The 18,128-nt window shown below is 42.5% G+C and overlaps 1 protein-coding gene and 1 long non-coding RNA gene across 2 annotated transcripts in view; both read left to right on the forward strand.

Moving 5' to 3' along the window:
* The window catches only part of MYL3 (myosin light chain 3), a 36,671-nt gene that overhangs the window by 13,813 nt on the left and 4,730 nt on the right, over window positions 1–18,128 (forward strand). The window contains exons 2-5 of the mRNA XM_048076132.2: window positions 9,363–9,390; window positions 14,334–14,483; window positions 15,623–15,796; window positions 17,495–17,572. Coding sequence (XP_047932089.1) covers window positions 9,363–9,390; window positions 14,334–14,483; window positions 15,623–15,796; window positions 17,495–17,572 — 430 coding nt within the window. The remainder of the gene's footprint in view (window positions 1–9,362; window positions 9,391–14,333; window positions 14,484–15,622; window positions 15,797–17,494; window positions 17,573–18,128) is intronic.
* On the forward strand, window positions 661–9,339 carry LOC136789990 (uncharacterized). The gene is made up of 3 exons (XR_010829021.1): window positions 661–5,350; window positions 6,185–6,305; window positions 8,956–9,339. It is a non-coding gene; the product is annotated as an uncharacterized lncRNA (long non-coding RNA).

Below are 18,128 nucleotides of genomic sequence, written 5' to 3' on the forward strand. Positions count from 1 at the left end.
AGGCTGGGGAACCTACACAGGTCTCGTGGGTCTCAAGTGAAACTCCGCTGCAAAGCCCCAAGAAAACAGCCATGGGTCAGAGCACTTGTTAATACGATCAGAACTTGGACCTTGACACTGCTGCAAGTGGACCAAAAAAAAAAAAAAAAAAAAAAAAAAGAAAAGCAAAACAAAACTCTTGAAACATCAGCTCCAATTGTGGTTGTAGGAAACTTCAGACTTGGCCTCTTTCTGCGTAAGTTAATAAAACTCTAAATCAAGCAAAGGACCCCAGCAGACTGCAGTGAATTGAAAAGAAAACAACTTGTGATGAGAGGGAGAAGGGAAGGGTTTCTCCCTCTTCCTTTTTTCAATCAGAATTTGAAATTTCGATAGAAGGTCAGGCTTCAAAATTTCCATCCTCTTGACCGGCCCCCAGCTGGGGCTCAGCTTTTCAGACTGGAGCTCCCTGGCGATGCTGGGGTCGGGCAGGAACATCCAGTACGGCTGCGGTTGCACCACGAGATCAGAGCACGCCATGATTTTTTTTTCATCTCACAATGAATAATGTCCTGTTTCAGAAACTAATTAAAAAAAAACAAAAACCAAAAAACAATTCCCCCCACCCCCAGCATGAAGCCAAGTGGATCCCACTGACAGATTAGTTTGTGCTCATGGATTTGCTAGGGGGAAGTTTGGGCCCGTTTGAAACCGGGGCTGAGTTGCAGTGTGATTATTTTGGGAGCGGTATGCGCGCTGTGCCTGCCAGCTTCGAGAAACAAAAGCCGAACTCTCCCCGCTGCCAGTGTGTTATCGCAATGAGTGTCTGGCAGAGGTGGCTTAATCCTATTTTTTTCAGGACAGTTGCAGGGCAAGGAGTGCGATATTTTAAAGGGGTCCAGCTGCCGTTTGACTTTGCAGGAGATGCGAGTGCATGGGGATGGACTGCATTTGCTGGGGGCTGGTGCCATCCCATCCCCGGGGTGGTGATGGCTGCAGTGCCAATGGCAGGGGAAAAAATGACACCATGGGGACAGTGTTGGGGCTGAGCGATGTTGCTGTATGAGCTGGAGCATTAGTACAAGTGTGGTATGGTGGTGTCAAGCTATGTCGGGGAAACAGCTTAACATTTGCTACCCAAGACACTAAGGCTTTTCTACGTGTGCCACTGGGTTGCCAAACCCTGCCAGACAAGACCTTGGAGGAAGAAAAACCTGGTAGATGGCTGTGGTGGCCAATGCTGCTGGCGGAGGAATTTTGCCAAGGCATTTTGTGGCCGGGGGGACCTTGCTGAGTAAGAGGAAGGGTTTCAGCTTCCACCTCCAAGCCCGACTCCTGGGCTTCCAGGAGACTTTGCCTTGCAGGCGCCTTTCCGCTACATCTTGCCTGAGACTCATCAAGCTCCTTTCATTTAGGCCAACAGGACCTCTCCCATGGCCTCATCCACTACAAGCATGACTGGTGTGTCAATCAGCAACCCAGAAGGGTTACACAACCGTGTCATCCGAGAGGAAAACTGGTTCAGCAAAGGGTGGTTGTTTTCAGGCTTGGTGGGGGAATTAAAATATTAGAAGAAAACAGCTTGGATTTTCAGGAGGAGGTTTCAGTGACACAAGAAAAACCCACAAAAATTCTCGTTTGGCAACTCAAAATGGGTTTGTTCAGCCTGAAAAGATTGTTTTGGTAGGGCTTGGAGTAATCTGGTGTGGGGGACTGGGATTCTTTAAGTCAATTTTACATGAAATATGCCACTTCAATATAAAAATGTTTGAATTAAAAAAGAAAAGGAAAAGAAAAACCTGCCAGTATTTACAAGAGAAAAGCATTTGATTTGGAAATGAAAGCCAAAGAAAAAGGCTTTTATCTCAAAATAATAAGAGTAGTAATAATAATAATGCCTCTTTTTTTTTTTCTCTCACTTTTTTTTTTTCTTACTTAAGCTGTTTACCAAATTAAATACAGAAGTTTTTGACTCTTCCTGGACATTTTTCTAACCTATTATATCCACCAAATATGTTGTCTGTTGACTACTTTTACCTGCCCTCTTTGAGACCTTCCATCTCAAGGCGCTCTTACTGCAAGGAGTACAAATGCAGTGCTGACCCAGAATTAAGTGTGGAATGGGAGAGTCTACCTGTCTCCATGCCTGTTGGATTGGGAGATGGGCCTATTTCCTCATTGCCAAGGAGGTTTGAGGGTCTGAAGCCCCCAGGAATTGTTGCAATGATGTCCACAGGCTGCATCCTTGGGGCTTTTCCCCATCAGAGACCCAACCCAAGAGCTACTGTCTACTGCAAGCAGACAGCTCAGGGAAAGTCTGACCTCCCTTACACCCCAGGCTCCCCTCCAGGATTTAACAGAGGGTATTTTTTAGCTTTTATAATTTCTTATACAGTTGAGAACATCTGAACAAACATCTGCTGGTGAGGCTGGTGAAGGGGGGGGCTGCAGAGAAGGCAGGAGGCCAGCTGTCAGTAAATGGTTGGAGAATCCAAAACCGTGGAGCTACAGGGAGAACAGTCAGTCTACAAAATGTTTTATATTTCTGATGCTGCCGGTTGCCAGAAGCCGTCTCTGTTCTCCAGAGCGTCTGTGTCATTCTCTTGTCGAGGCTCTGGAATTTCCCCTTGTGCTCTGGAAAACTGTGGCAACACATTCCCCATCAAAAAAAAAAAAAAAAAAAAAAAAAAAAAGGAACTATCAATTTATAGGCTGCTGCCAGATTTGGAAGAGAACAGTGACTGGAAAGTGCCCTGCTCATTAAACCCCAGAAGGTATTTACAAGAAACAAAGAAGTGAGGAGGCTATGATGTCCTGAGAGGGGACTGCCACCCAGAGCTCTGGCTCGGGCTGAGGACACAGGGCGTCAACACCAAAGGTAAGGTTGCTCTGAGTCACTGCATGCTTGGACAGGCTTCCTGCAAGGGACAAAGCTGAACCCGTGCCCTGCAGACGTATCAGGCTGTGGTTCCTCACTCAGCAGGGATTCAGAGCACCACACTCTGGCAGAGTAGATTTAGTGTGAGCCATAGAAGTTCAGAGTTGTGCTGTAAATCCTTCCTCACGGAGGAACCACGTGGGTTCCCCAAATCCACCTCTCAGCATGACTGCACCGCTGATCTCTTGTCTCTCCGTAATTCTTCACCTCCCACCACTTTTAGTGCCATGCACCTGCCTCAGCTTCCCTTCACCAACTCTGTCACAATGGGGGAGCGTCTCATGGAGTGACTCTGAGACCCAAGCAGTGCTTCCTAATCACAAACCAGACACTGCTCCTCACAGAAGGCTTCTATATCCACTTCCTGAGGGAATCAAAAGCCATGGCAGACTTCATCTACATTTATTTCAGACTAAAATAGGGACCTTGAATGCATAAAGTCTGCTGACGGTATAGTAGAAAAACTGGTGGTATAATGCTTTATTTTTTCAGCTCTTAGGAAACACAGATAAAAGAAAGATTCGAGGTAACCATATTCTGTCAGATAAAAGTGTGTGATGGAGACAAATGTGGTTTTGTACTTCCTTATGTGGCAGCATCCTCTGCATGACCTTGATTAAGACTTTCCCTCATTTTCCTGATCTTGAAGTACATAATATATATTTTCATTGAAAGTCTTTACCTATTCAGCTACATATAAAGGTTAATTTCTGTCTTAACTTCATTCTCATTATCAGTGTAGTTAGCTATTGTAAAATGCCAACTGTTCAGTTCTCGAACTCCAAAAAAATATATTTTCTGCCATTCAAAAACAAAACAAAAACAAACAAAGGAAAAAAAAAAACACCTTTATTTTCAGGTCAACCTGAAGCAATTTTTCGTCTGAAAACATTGGGGACCAGCCATAAAACTGAAAACAGAGAGTATTTGTAGAGTTTTATGTTTGGGTTTCTATCCTGCAAAACTTTCAGTGTTAACTCTCCCCCACAGAGACCAAGTGGATCTGGTACTGTCCAGGGTCACAGCTCATGTCCTGGTCAAGTGTCCATGCTGTGTGATGCCTTCTCACCCATCAGACCATAAGCTGAAAAGAAACAACTAGAAAAGTCCTTGGGAAGCCTGTGAACTAAATGTAGATGTACCAAAAGAGTTTCAGAAGCCAGAGATGATGAGAAATCAGGAGTGGCTACAAAGAAAAACAAGGGAATGAGACTTGACTGTGTGTCAAGGTTTGTCCACGGACAGTGGAGGAGTTTATGTACGTCGTAATTGCCCTATGCATAAGTGACGGGAGAGAGTACAATGGAGATGATGTGTATTAATAGGTTTAAAAGGTCTTAGTGGAAAAAAACCCACATACTTATGAAATACAAATGCAATCTCAACACAATGATACTGATCTTGATGGCCTTCTGGGCCTCTTTCCATCTGCTGCATTTCTGCTTCCTAAATCGGCCTTCCAAAAGCACAATAATAATAATAAAAATAAATAAATAAATAAAAAAGACACTTTTCCTTCTCCAAAAGTAGCCCTGCCACACCTAAGTACAAACCTTTCTGTTTGTATTGGGATTCCTCAGACTGCCATGAAACAAGAAGAACATTGCCTTATTTTTCTGGAGGGGCTCTTTTCTTGCATTGTCTAAATACCTCTCCCCAGATAACCTCTTGGATGCTGGTTAGCAATGGTTTTATTAATAGGACTTCTTTCAAACTTAGCTATTACTGGCTTGTCGTCCACAGAGTTATGTGTTTGATTGAGATACTGTGGGTTCATAAAAAAGTCCCCGAGATAAGAAGCTGTGAATGACGTTCATGGCGCCGAGGGGTGCACTTATCCTTCCTGTTCTCTCTGGGACAAAAACAGCTTAATGTCATTGTTTAGGCAAAGGGGACAGGAGCATTAAGGCCATAGCTGATGCCACTGGTGACCAGGTAATGAAGCCAAGATTGCTAAAACGTCAGGGAAGCTGGCATACCAATTGGTATGAAAAGGATTTAATTCAGCTGCCCGGTGTCTGCATGGAACATGGAGCACAGTCCCCAAATCAGGGCAGGGGACAAGAGGAAAGAGGCCAGCAGTCAGCAGCTCCGTCTCTCCTAGGGATTTGTACCAAGTAACACCACCGTTATCCTTGGTGGCGTGGGTGCTTGGCATTCATTTAGAATGTCCTTGCCCTAAAACCACAGTGGCCAACAGAATAAAAATGACAGAGGAAACTTAACTCTTCTGTAGTGTCAGCATTTTAAAAGCAAGCAAACAAACAAGCAATCAAACCCCCAAGCGCAGTCATCCTAGCTTACATCCAAGGAGCTGGAAAATGTGAAGCCTATCTGGGAAAGCGAAGTTACACTTAGCCTGTGAGTGTCTTTTGCAGCCTCCAGCTTTGGGTGAAGAGGGATATGCTGTTGTCTGAGCTGCTGTGAAACTGGGTATGTGCCTGGGGACATGGGTGGGTCTGGGCATCAGAGCTACTGGTGGGGGCTTTCACCCCATAGCAAGCCTGCTGCAATAGACCAGCAGAAGCAGGGCTGCCTCTGAGCAGGGATATGGGGCCACTGTCTGTGGCTGCAATGCACTGGGGGGTCCTTTGTCCACTGATTGCCTTAATGTGACCCCATTTTTACAGCCTGTCTTCTGGATCCCTCTTGTCTGGGGTCTCTGGGGCAGTGGTCTTGCATGGATAGCTATGCTTTTGCTCTTACTGCATGGAGATGGCTTTAGTCTTGTGTGCTCCACGCCATTCTGAGGGAGAGGAGAGGGAAAACCAAACCATCTTCAATCTAAATATAGCCCGAGTTCATTCCATCCGTTCTCAATGATACCTTGTGGCCGGCTAAATGATGACTTGCCTTTCCCTTCAACTCCATGGTGGTATGTGCTGAGAGGGGAGAAAATAGCAGCAGCCACCACCCACACATCTCTGCAGCTTTCCTGAGAGGAAGCCGTGCCTGGGTGGTAGGTCTGGTCAAACTCTTTGCCACTGCCCTGTCAGCTGTCACGCATGGTCCTCCAGCTCTGGGTGGTGTTTTGCTAGGGACTATGATTAGAGGTGAGGCATGCTCAGCCTTTCAGCTCAACCTTTCCCTTTGATCCAGCCATGGGAATTTGCAGGCATCTTTTTTTTTTTTTTTTTTTTTTTTTTTTCACTCTGGCAGTTTCTCCTGGCCTGCAGCTTGCCAAAGGGCCAGCTCATGCTTTCTGGGTGGGATTCACCAGATCAGGAAAGGACATCTCCATCTGTGCTCTTTTTGTCCTCATTATAGAACTGATTGATCCTCTCAGAGAAAATGACGGCATGATTTGTCTCCTCCCCAAGCACACACCTGAGCCAAGTCTGATCACGCCCTAGAAGTGCCCATTCCTCTCTGCTGGTATAAATGGAACGTAAGATGGCTGATACTTCTCTCTAACTACATCTAAGTGCAGCTGAGATTAATTCTTCCCCAGGAACAATCCATCACAGTGATTTAAATATGAATTGCCATCAGCTCTGGCCTTGTTTTACCCACAAGGGCTATTGATGCCTAAATAAACTCAATATGCAATTAGATTCAGTCAAATTCTCAAAGATTTATATAATTAGACACAGTGATTGTAAGGCCGTCTGCTGACAATGCACATGTATAAATGTGTTCCCAAATGGACATTTATTTCTAATTAAAATGAGGTGTGTGGATTTGGGATAGGACCTCATCTAGGTGATTATAATCTTCATGAAAAAAATTGTTTGGATCCATCTGTGTGTTAGAAAAGGAAAGACCATCACTATTCTTTTGGGGACTCCTTACTAGTGTTTCCTAAATGCTTCCTTTCAGACAGCCTCCTGGCTGCTTCTTAGGCAACTATGTTATTAATTGGATTTTGTTCAAGGTAAATTATGACTGAGAATTGCAAACAAAGTGATAATCTCCTGAATGAGCTAGTTCAGATAAGGACTGAAGAGGGCAGGCAGAAAAGCAGTGGTCTGGTTTTCAACAATTGCAGGATTAGTCGTGAGTCTTGTCTTCCAAGACCACCAGATGTTTTCTTGTTTTTCTTCTCTTGAACCAAAATATGCTCAGAAACACCGTGGTACGGAGAGATAGGCAGCACTGGGAGGGAATATGTGTAGGTCCAAGGGATTAGAGCTGTTTCAGTGCTTAAATGAGTTACCTAAGTAAATGTCTTCTGCCATTTTCTGCCAAGACAGGTGAAACCAGTAAATCCCTCTGCACCAAATACCCTGTCTTCAAGAGTGGCCATCCCCAGATACTCCAGCAGCAGATGCAGGATACCCTGCAAGAGGGTCAGGGACCTTCTCAGCCACCAGTCGTAACAGAAAATCAGAGCTGCCTGGAAGGAGAGCCCTAACTGTGTTACTCACTGGGCAATGATATGCATGGATAGAGTGAGTTTGGGGCTGTCTGCAGCTGCCCTGTAGACGCTCATTTTGTCCTATCCTATGAGTGCTAGAGCTCCTTGTGTGGCTCAGGGTATCTGGAGACGGAAAACCACCTGGGAGCTGTCCACAGAGACCCTGGTGGAAGAAAGAAATCATAGAATAATAGAATCATAGAGTATCCTGAGTTGGAATTGGTGTTGTCATGCCATGTCACGGATGTCCTGGCAGCAGGGTTAGGGAGCTACAGCAGTTCCACCCTTTAAGAGCGAGAAATCCCAACTAGGTGATGAAGGGTTGTGTCACATTGCATTTCACCTTGAGTGAAGAATGCAGTTTGCTTTTAAGAGTCTCACTATGATGTTGGCTGCTTTGCTGGCAAAGAATAAAATATGGTATTAAACAATGAGAGGTGGACAGCTTCAAAAAGAAAAGTAGACCCAAAATATATTTACATGTGTATATTTCCATGCAAATTTGTGCATATCAGAATACGGTTTCTCTTCATTTATTTATTCACCATAAAGTCATTCTGTCAATCTTCCTGCTTTACAGGAATGTACCCATCAGCAGAGATGCCAATTATGTTGGTATTCCCCAAAAGGCAGGTGTAGCTGACTCTTTGTAGGCAGAAAAAACTATTTACTGGGGTGAGTGGAGCTTTTCTTTTAGAGCATCAATCTCCCTAATTCTCTGACAAACGCATTTGGAAGGACGTAAAAACTGCACCAGTTATATAAATATATATAAATATATAATATAACAAATATAAATATATAATATAAATATTATATAAAAAAGACCACACCCACAATCAAGGAATTGGGTAGAAAGGATGCATCCAAGGGCACCATCCTTCCCGTTAGGGTGCTAATGTCTGGATTTTCTTTTTTCTTTCCAACCATCCTATGCAATTTCTTGTAATTATATGTGGTAAACTGTGCCTTGTCACATCTGTCAGCAGAAGACTGGTTATAGCAATGGACTACTAATCCAACATGATTTGACTACGTGGGTTTGAATCCCACCATTGTTGTAGACCCTCGTGCTTTGTCTCAAAACAATCCTAATAGAAGCCTGTGAGCCAGACTGCAATATGGCATGAATTCTCATTGATGACTTATGCCTGCTCATTCAGAAACTTGAATGTCACATTCTGTCAGCATGCTTTCTTCTTTTGTATTTGAGCTCAGTAACACCTCATGGGCCTATTGGGGTGTTTCTAGAGTTCAGAGCTGCAGAAGGGCAGTGACATGTAAAAAGAGGGAGCAGAGCATCTCTAAAAGTTAGGGAACAGGAGGAAATATGTGATGGTGAGAATACAAGAGGCAGATGGCGGAATCAGAGAAAGACGCTGAGAGCTGTCCATATTAGAGCATGCTTTAAGAAAAGGTACAAGAACAAGGCAAAACTCCCCCAAACCCTTTCCTAAACTCAAACTGTGACTTCCTGAACTAAGTATTTCTGTGCATTTGGTACTCCTTGAATGGCTTTCTCTTCCAAGAAGTGGTCCTGTGACCCTCTACACACATGTAGACCATGAGCACCTACAGTGTCCCATGACTAGATTTTCACAGTTAAACTGCAAGAGCAAAGAACCACTTCCCTCACTTTACTTTGAGCCTGACTTTGTCCAGTTTCTCTCGATACCCCTAGTTCTTCTACTGAGAAAGACGATGGATAGCATATCCCCATGTGAAGAGGTGAAACCCTTTTAGGTAAGTGGCCTGGGATTTACCGCAGTGCTGCTGTGATCATCTCTGGAGAGGGCATCAGTGGTAGGGGAGTAAGTAGGGATAGGGGAAAGAGGTTACAGAAGAAACACAGGAGAAGCAGAAGAATGGAAAAAAGGTATCTGCAGCTGTTTAGTGCTAAAGGTGGGGCTGATTCGTAAGGGAAAATGAAGGAGGAAAGAAGAAATATCTACAGGGTCTATAAAATTATTTTATTGGATTTATGCAAAAGTCCCTTTCAAGCATCCATACAGAGATATTAAGCAAGGGCTCTCCTTATTTGCTTCATTTTTCTGTTTTCATCTGGCTGTTATTTTTTGTCTCTTCCAGGTTGAATTCACCCCTGATCAGATCGAAGGTGAGAAAGATTTGCTTCTCTTCCGTGCAGAGTAAATGCCATCATTGGGAGGTGCTGGCGAGCACTGGGATGTACATGGGTGTGGGTATTGGAGATCCCTTGAGACAGCTGTGCTTTAACTCATGGTTCTGCTCCTGTTCTGTCCCTCCTCCAAATCCTCTATTACGTTGGTCAAAGGAAAAGGAGGAAAGTCATGCACCATGCAAATTAGGCACTTATTTCATTAAAGGAAACATCAGCTCCTCTGACAACAAGGCAAACACAAAAATGAAATAAACAATTCACCCCTCCAAACCTCAGTCCAAAGATATGCTTTTTAGTTAAGAAAACCCACCAATAAAATATAAGTACTTTCAAGAGAAAGTCTCCTGACCATGCTTTTGAGAACTTTTCCCTGTATTCAATCAGAATGTAATTTGTTACAGTTTTGTGACAGCTCTCCAGAAACCATCAAATAATGACAGTGATGATGGTTTTTCTTTCAAAGGAAAATATCAGCATTACTTTCTGAGCCCTTTGTCCCAGCCCAAGAAAATGATACTGAAACCTCATGCATGAAGTCCTGGGAACACTATTTGCTGCAGCTGTCCTCTTTTCCCTCAACTACCAGTCTGCTTCTTACTTAAAGAATAATTGATAGATGGAGTCAAACATCTGGCAGAGTTTTGCTTTGGTCTCTAAACCCTTGGAAGAGCTTGGTAGAGCCTATAAAAGATGGTATCAGAAAATGAATTAATTAGAACAGATGAAAAAAATCACAGACTATCCAGTCAGGTTGATTCAGAGAAAGGAGATATAGAAGGAAGCATTTTATGAACTGGAACCAAATGTCTTAATGCCTCAGAGACTGAGGCTTTGCCACAAACTTCCAATATTATCTTCGAATTTTCAAGCCCCTCTTCACAACTTTAGTTAGTGTCTTCTAACGACGGGTCAAAAATAACTCATGATTAGAGGCAACTGCTAGTTTTTGGGAAACTTCCCCTTTTCCAGTCCCAAAATCATGGGAGAATGACAGGAGAGGCCCAGTTCTGAGCCACAGACCTTTGAGTTATTCCAGCATCACAGAACAGCTCGATTGCTGATCAGGTAATGCCTTGGGGATTGGATAGGACCCTCCTGTGTCTATGCTTTATTTCTCTTCCCCTGAGGAGAATAAGCTCTAGAGGCTCTACCAAAAAAATGGGAAAAGAATAGGACGAATCAGGAAAAAAAAAAAAAAAAAGGTCATCAGCCCATTGGAATGGCTTGGAAAAGGCAAATCTGGAACAATTCCAGGCCTGCCATAAAAGGTAGCAAGTCTGGAGCAGATGTAGACAATCTCTAGAAACAGAAAAGTGCATTTTCTTTCTTATAGCAGCCTCTGCTGCCGTCTGATCTATCTGTACACACTGAGCAAAGCTGGGAATCTGGGATTTGTGAAATAGGATATCCTTGTAGCATCAAAGGGAAAGCCATGAGGCAGAAAGCAGATAACATCATCTGTGTGAGAAATGCAGGGAGATCTGCATGTCAGCCACAGCAGGATAACAGAAAGTTATATTGTGTACTAGCACCAGGGAATGACACTAAACACACCTACAGTTAACCCCACAGCTGTTTCATCAGTTCTGCCGTGAATCACTGAAAGAGCGCTTAATGGTCTGAATGTCACCTGGGGAATGAGCAGAAAAGCACTGCTTATCAGTCAGTTCCTCAATGCCTTTCCTCCCTGCCTCTTTTGGTTCGTGTTTTTTTTTTTTTTTTTTTTCTCTCTCCTGACCTTTAGAAGATTCTTGGGTTCATAGAAGAAGAGACAGACAGATTGCTTGAAGATAGACAGATACTCACTCCTAGATAGAGTTCAGATGTTTCAGGTATGGCATTATATCTGTGGCATGGCCCACAGTTGCTCCTAGGTTGTCCCTAGCATGCACTGTCCTCTATACTAGTCTGCACCTTTGAAAACCTTGTCAGGAAGTGAGCTACCAGTTTAACAAAGTGGGCAATCATCATCCCAGTTCTTGAGACTGTTTTATTTTGTGTTAAAAACACAGGTCAGGAAACAAACACCACTTGCCATAATATATAGCTGTTATACTGGCTGCTGGCCAGACTTGAGAAGTGGGGCTCATGGGAGCTCTGGATAGTTGCCTTTTCAATTTGTTTTCTCCTTCCCATTCTCTCCTTTCTCAGACTTACAATATCTCCATCTCTTCCTTTCTTCTACATTCCAGTTGCACTGTTTTTGTACTGCGTTCATTTTCAGATCTGTATTGCACTTTTAGGTTTGTCAAGCTTTTTTCAGAAAGTCATCAGGAGGTCAAAGTCACCTGTCATACCTTTATGTTTGTTGTTGTTGTTGTTTTTGTATTTAATTAATTAATTTATTTATTTATTTATTTTTCTTTTTAATCCTCTACTGTATAATAACATTCTCTCTCTCTGTAGACCAGACGGGGACCTAGCTATTTCACTGGGACTAGATAATTCCCTGTTAGTCAGCTGAAATTAGCTCAGTATGAAATCCACCCTATGTGTTAGATATTGCTGATTCCATGGTGGAGGAGAAAGAGATAACAGTTTTTTTAAGGCCTTTTCAATCTGTACCTTCTAGGATATTATGAACCTGTTTCCTTTGCTAAGGAAAAGATGTTGCTGTGCCAGACTTACTTCGCTGCAAGGAGTCGGTGTTAGGGTAGCCCCCCCAAATGTTGCTGTCAGAGGAGGAAGGATGGTCTTTGGGTGAAGCCATGTGTTACACATCCATCCTTACATGTCCTACTGCCTACCCTGCCAGTGAAGTTCAGTGGTTCTGGCAATGTGTATTTATGAAACTGAATTCCTGGCCTCTTCTGAAAAGAGAAGAATATGAGCTATTCAACATGAGAAGACAGGTAGTAATTAGGCATATGAAAATATAAACTGCTCCTGCCAGTGGTTTAATGGCTAGCGAGAGGACAAAGGAGACCATAGCCGTGCTGGTTTCATTGCTTTGATGGAAACTTGCATTAAGCCAGCAAATGCAACAGCAAATAAAAAAATAAAAGCAAAAAGGCTTCTGCATGTTGACAAAATGGAGTTTCCAAGCCCACAGGCCAATGCTCTGGTCAGAGATGATTACGTCTGAATTTAAATTGAGAGAGAGAGACGTGAGCTGTCAGTGACTGTGATGAACTGCGAGCCGCTGGAAGGTGGAGCAAAGGGTGCTCAGGCAGCTGGGCTCTGGGAGCAGGTAGGTGGCAGGCAGATGAGTAGCTCCTGTTTTTCCCATCCACCTCGGCTGCTGAGACACCCAGAGAAAGGAGGTTGCTGGGAGTGGGCTCTGGCCCCCTTCTCCTGCCAGCAAGGAGCCCATGAAAATCCACTATTGCCCTCTGCTGGAGTGAGGGCTGCTGGTGGGACCTGGGCTCCAGCTGGGGACGGGGGAGGCAAAGATCCACTGAGAGAGAGGCAGGGAGAGAAAGCAGGGGAAAGCAAAGAGCAGAAAGCAAAGAAAAGAAGGGGAGTGTTGATTAGTCCAAAATGAGAAAATTGGATCCCTCCTTGCAAGTATTGGATGACGAAGGAAATGAGTAGGATATGAATGGAATGAAAAAAATGAAAAAGGAGGGAGGAAGGAGGGAGGGAGGGAGGAAAAACAGCAGCACTGGAAGAAAGGAGGAGAAAGGGAAATAAGAAGAAAAAGAAAGAACGGGGAGAAGGGAATAATCAGGAGGATAAGGAATTGAGAAGAGAAAGATGGAGAAAATCCAGCATGCAGAATGAGTGGCTGAATAAATGAATGACTCAAGATCTAGGAAAGAAAGATAGCCTCATTGTGTTCGGAGAGTGGGAGGGAAAATTCAGAAGAATAACAGCAAGACAAGGTGCAGATTCCCAGCTTAAATCCAAAGGGATATTTGTGACCACTCATAGACCATGCACCATGCAGTGTGTTTGGTAAAGAACAGCAGCTTGCACCCTGAGCTGCTCCTGTCTGTAGCGTGTCTGCAGCTCCAGAAGGGAGAGGCAGACCTGGGCAACTCGAGTGTCTGAGGGTCTGTCCTGGCACCCTGCCTGCCCCCATTAATTAGTGGAAGAACAGGGACCCTCTCCCATGGGACTGCTCTTGTCAGGGTACTGCTGCTTGCAGGGGTAAAGGACTCACTCTTTGGGTAGAAGAAATGAAGATATGCCCACGAAGATGTAGTGGAGGAGGCCTGGTTGTCTTGCAAGGGGAAGGGCTCTGCTTGGGCACACAAAGGAAAGCAGGCAGATGTGAAATCACTGGAGTGAATGATTGCATCTCCACACATGAGATCTGGTCTGGCCTCAGTAGCTGACAGCATAACAAACCTGAATTTTCCAGACACAAGCGGATCTGGTGCTGGAAGAAAGAAAAATCAGAGGATTCTTTTAGATCTGTTCCTTGGCATTATTAAACATAAACGATCGATTGTAAGTTTTCAATATACATTCACCTTCCCGCAACAACATACTGTTGTGTGATTATTCCCCTAGTATATGATGGCATATCTTGTTACCTGCTAATGCAGGTGATCCTTCATCTGTGGGCCATCAGTGCTCTCCAAATGTGTAATGCTGAATACAATATCCAGTTAGCTAATGAGCGGAACTGCTATTGAATTCTGTGTCATCCTGAGTGCTCCTGCTGGACTGAAAAGATCTCAAGGCCAACCATCTCTGTGAGGTTTTCTGCACTTTCTGATGCTAGCTGAGACGGAAATACCATGAGAAAAGCATTTGACCTCTCTGATTCCATTCCCTGGTTGAACCGGAAAGAGCAGGGGAGGAGGAACACAAACATTGCCGATAAGAGCGACAGCAAAGCTCATCAAACTTGTTCCCAAACTGCAAAATAAAAAGGTTGTGCTGAGTTAATTAGGGGGAAGGTCTAGGCTTGCTTTGACTTTATCTGAGGGAGCATGGTGTGCATTTCTTTCTATCTTGTTTTCTTTCAGAATTTAAGGAAGCCTTCTCACTCTTTGACCGGACTCCCAAATCTGAGATGAAAATCACATACGCACAGTGCGGAGATGTCTTGAGAGCTTTGGGGCAGAATCCAACCCAAGCAGAGGTCATGAAAGTTCTTGGCAGACCCAAACCAGAAGGTTGGTGTCCTTCTTTGTCTTCATTTTGAAAAGCATCTCTCCAAGAATTAATGATGAAGCAGATGAGGTCTCCTTTTTTTAATGGAAAGATTAAATGTGAAACACTGAAGGGTATGGAACAGCCTCTGAAAATCTCTAGCAGAAAAGTAATCAAGGAAAAAAGAGATCTGTCTGTCAATATAATTGTCTGAAATTTAGGAGACTGAATTCATTTGATGGCCAATGTGTGTCAATATGTTTTACAATTACATGTTTTTACCTTTTAAAATTGCTTTGGTGACAGACATTCACTTGTGTTTACTAAAAACTCAGACATTTTGAAGACATCTAAAGGAACAAAAGGATAGACTGAAAGTAGGGACACAATCTGTTCTACAAAAGTATATGTTAGATGCACTGCAATGACTACGATTATATCTCCCTTCAACATTCACCATGCACAGGAAATGTGTTCAGAGCAAAGGAAATCTCTCCTGGACCATATCCACATTCAGGCATTTTCTAGATGACTTGTCCATCCCTTCCTTTCACTGAGGTTAGTGGGAACTGACAAATAGGCCCATATTCAACAACTGGGATGTATCAGGATATGGCAATGGCACAGTGGCGGGTGGGACAAGAAGTCAAAAGGGACTATAACATCCAAGGATGCTCTTGAAAGGCAAAGAATCAGGAAAATGGGACTCACAGCCCCGGTCCTGCCATGCCCCCCATTCACTCTGAAGCTCCTGTCCCAGTATGGTTTTAAACACCTCTGTTTTAGAGGGATGCAAAGCAAAGCTGATTTCATATCAGGACTGGGCTCCTCTTTTATTGTCTTTTGCTTAGGTTCATATTTTTATATTGCATCAAAAGCCTTGCTAACTGTACTTTCTGTCCTTGTCATTTGCGTGTGTCAGATATGAGGAGATATCAGTCTATTGGTCTGTTAAAAAAGTATTTTTTTCTTTGCCAGAATTCTTTTTTCCAGCTCTGACTATCCATTGCTCCATCTGTACTTAAAATATTCCTATATGCCTCTCTCCCCTTTAGCCAGAATTTATTATCATGGTTCTCCTACTCCTCCAAGCTACCCATGCTGCATGCCCCAGCTCTCCCAGAATCCACCAAAACTTTAATTTCCATCTGTGTCTTTGTAGACATGAACTCCAAGATGATTGACTTTGAAACCTTCCTGCCCATGCTCCAGCATATTGCCAAGACGAAAGACACGGGCACCTATGAGGACTTTGTGGAAGGTCTGCGTGTATTCGACAAGGAGGGAAATGGAACAGTGATGGGGGCTGAACTCCGCCACGTTTTGGCTACTCTGGGTAAGGTGAACCTTATGCAAGTCCATCACCCAGGTCTTTCCCGTACAGCTTGTGGTGACTTTTCTGTTGCAAATGACTGGGCAAGACTTCAGTCATCACATTGTCCTCATACGTAAAGACAAAAATAAAAATCTTGTTAATTATGAAGCAAAAGATCACTGACCTACAACTCAAATATTTGCCTTTCTTTCTTTCCTCCCCTTCCTTTCTTTCTTCCTTCCTTGTTCTAATGCTTTATTTCTCCAATAAATATTATATTTGTATGACCATAAAATTATCCAAACAATGGAAAACCCATCTATTCCTACAATATTTGTCTCCATTTTTCTGCACATTTTTTTATCAGTCATGTGTTTAACAGAATTGTCTCTGAAATGGAAAAGATTTGGTTTTAAAGGAGGAATCAGTATTTCACTGTCTTCTCAAATCTTGACTTCAGAAACACCATTTTTCATGAATAGTGATGAAAACAGAATGAATAGCAGACAGAAAATTTAATGTAACTTAATGACAGGTTTCAGATTTGAATTAGAAGGCACTGAAATGTTGTCATCTGAATCCAGTAAGCATTTCTCAAGATCAGCCTTTTCTACTAGGGTTTGTCCACTATTTTTAAAAAAAGGATGACCTATTGTAAAAGAGATTTGACTTAAATAAAAGGATTCCAATGATCATTTTTGACCTGGGATATTGATTCAAAAAGCCTAATCTTTTATGCTCAGGGATTTCCATTCCATGACACATGTTTCTCTGTTGACATATGTAATAATAACGCTATAAAAAGTAATGTTATTTTCATTTTCATCAGTGATACTTTTGAATCATTTTGGGAAACAAATTCAGTGATGACCAAAAAAAAAAAAAAAAAAAAGAAAAAAAAAGAAATCCTCACCACCACCTACAACAACGACAACAACAACAACGACAAAAAGTCAGGACTGATATCCTACTTAAGCTTGCATTGGGCAATGTAACCATTCTTGGCAGTTTTGTTTGTTTCACTGTACTAAAAGAAATGATTTTGAAGTTGTCCTTCTGTTTCCAGTAATCCAGAATAACATGGCAATATCTGATTTTCCAACATTTTTAGGAAGTATTTCAATCTGAAGGACAGTTATATTTAGAGTGGTATTTTTTAGTATTGCTCAAATCCTAGGCACAACCAAGTATTCTGTAAATTTGCATGTTTTTCTGTTTGGTTTTCAATAAATCAGTTGAATTTTCAGAGGTTTTTTCATAGGTGCCTAATATTAAGACAATTAAATTAAATGGAATGGAGCACTCATTCAATTCGCAGATCCCAAAAATGATCTTGGAATATTTCTGAACCTCAAACTCATAGGCATACTAGAGAGTGACTTTACTGAGAATTTGTTTAGTGAGGACTTGGTTAAGGACTGACTAAAACCTTAAGGATTTGGCACTTAGAGAAAGCTTATTCTTAGAAGAAAGAGTATGTGAACAGGATATCATGTGGGTTTCCATATTTATTCTGTCTTTCTGGTTTTCAGATCAAATTTTCTCAGTTTGCAAGTTCAAAAGAAGCTTTCCTAGCAGTCAGCACCACAAATTAGCTGAAGAGAAATTCTCCCATATTTTTCTCTCACTCTTTTGTATTCTTTGGTTCTTTGAACTGTTCTTTAGAAATTCTTTAGAAGGGCTCAGAGGTAGTGAACAGTCATTTTGCTTTCCCCTCAGGTGAAAGGTTGACTGAAGAAGAAGTTGATAAATTAATGGCTGGTCAGGAAGATGCCAATGGTTGTATCAACTATGAAGGTAGGTATGACCAGTCTGGTCTGAACGGTGGTCATGTACTAGAAGGTTTTGTTGCAATTTTTCTGTGAAGACTTAAATCCAAGGAAAATCTTGCTCCCCATAATAAGTACGCATGCTTTTCCAGATTTTAGATTAATTGAGACTCTATAGTTCACCTGATATGTTGAATCTGTAGTAAGTTTATTTGCATTTTCCATAGCTGAATAGCCATGGAGTTTTCAGGAAGCAGGGATACGTCTTCTTTTGATTTTTCTTTTTTATTTTTTTTCTTCCCTATTTTTAATACCTGCACCCAATATTTCCTTGTCATCTCAAAATAAGATACTCTTTTGAGAGTTCCCTACACAAAATCGTTAAATTTTCTTTCAAAATCTCAGCCAAAAAAAAAAAAAAAAGTTATCCATGTATCCTCGTTGGTCCTCTGACCTAGGAATTCTACAAGACCTTCCAAAGACCTTTCAGTTTATTTCACTGCTTGTAGAAAACCTGAATGAATGGATTTGGTCATGAGTAAATGGACCATGTTTCTCTCATGCATCTTGCAAGTCTACTTGCT

Source organism: Anser cygnoides, chromosome 2, assembly GCF_040182565.1.
Source record: "Anser cygnoides isolate HZ-2024a breed goose chromosome 2, Taihu_goose_T2T_genome, whole genome shotgun sequence".
NCBI lineage: Eukaryota > Metazoa > Chordata > Aves > Anseriformes > Anatidae > Anser > Anser cygnoides.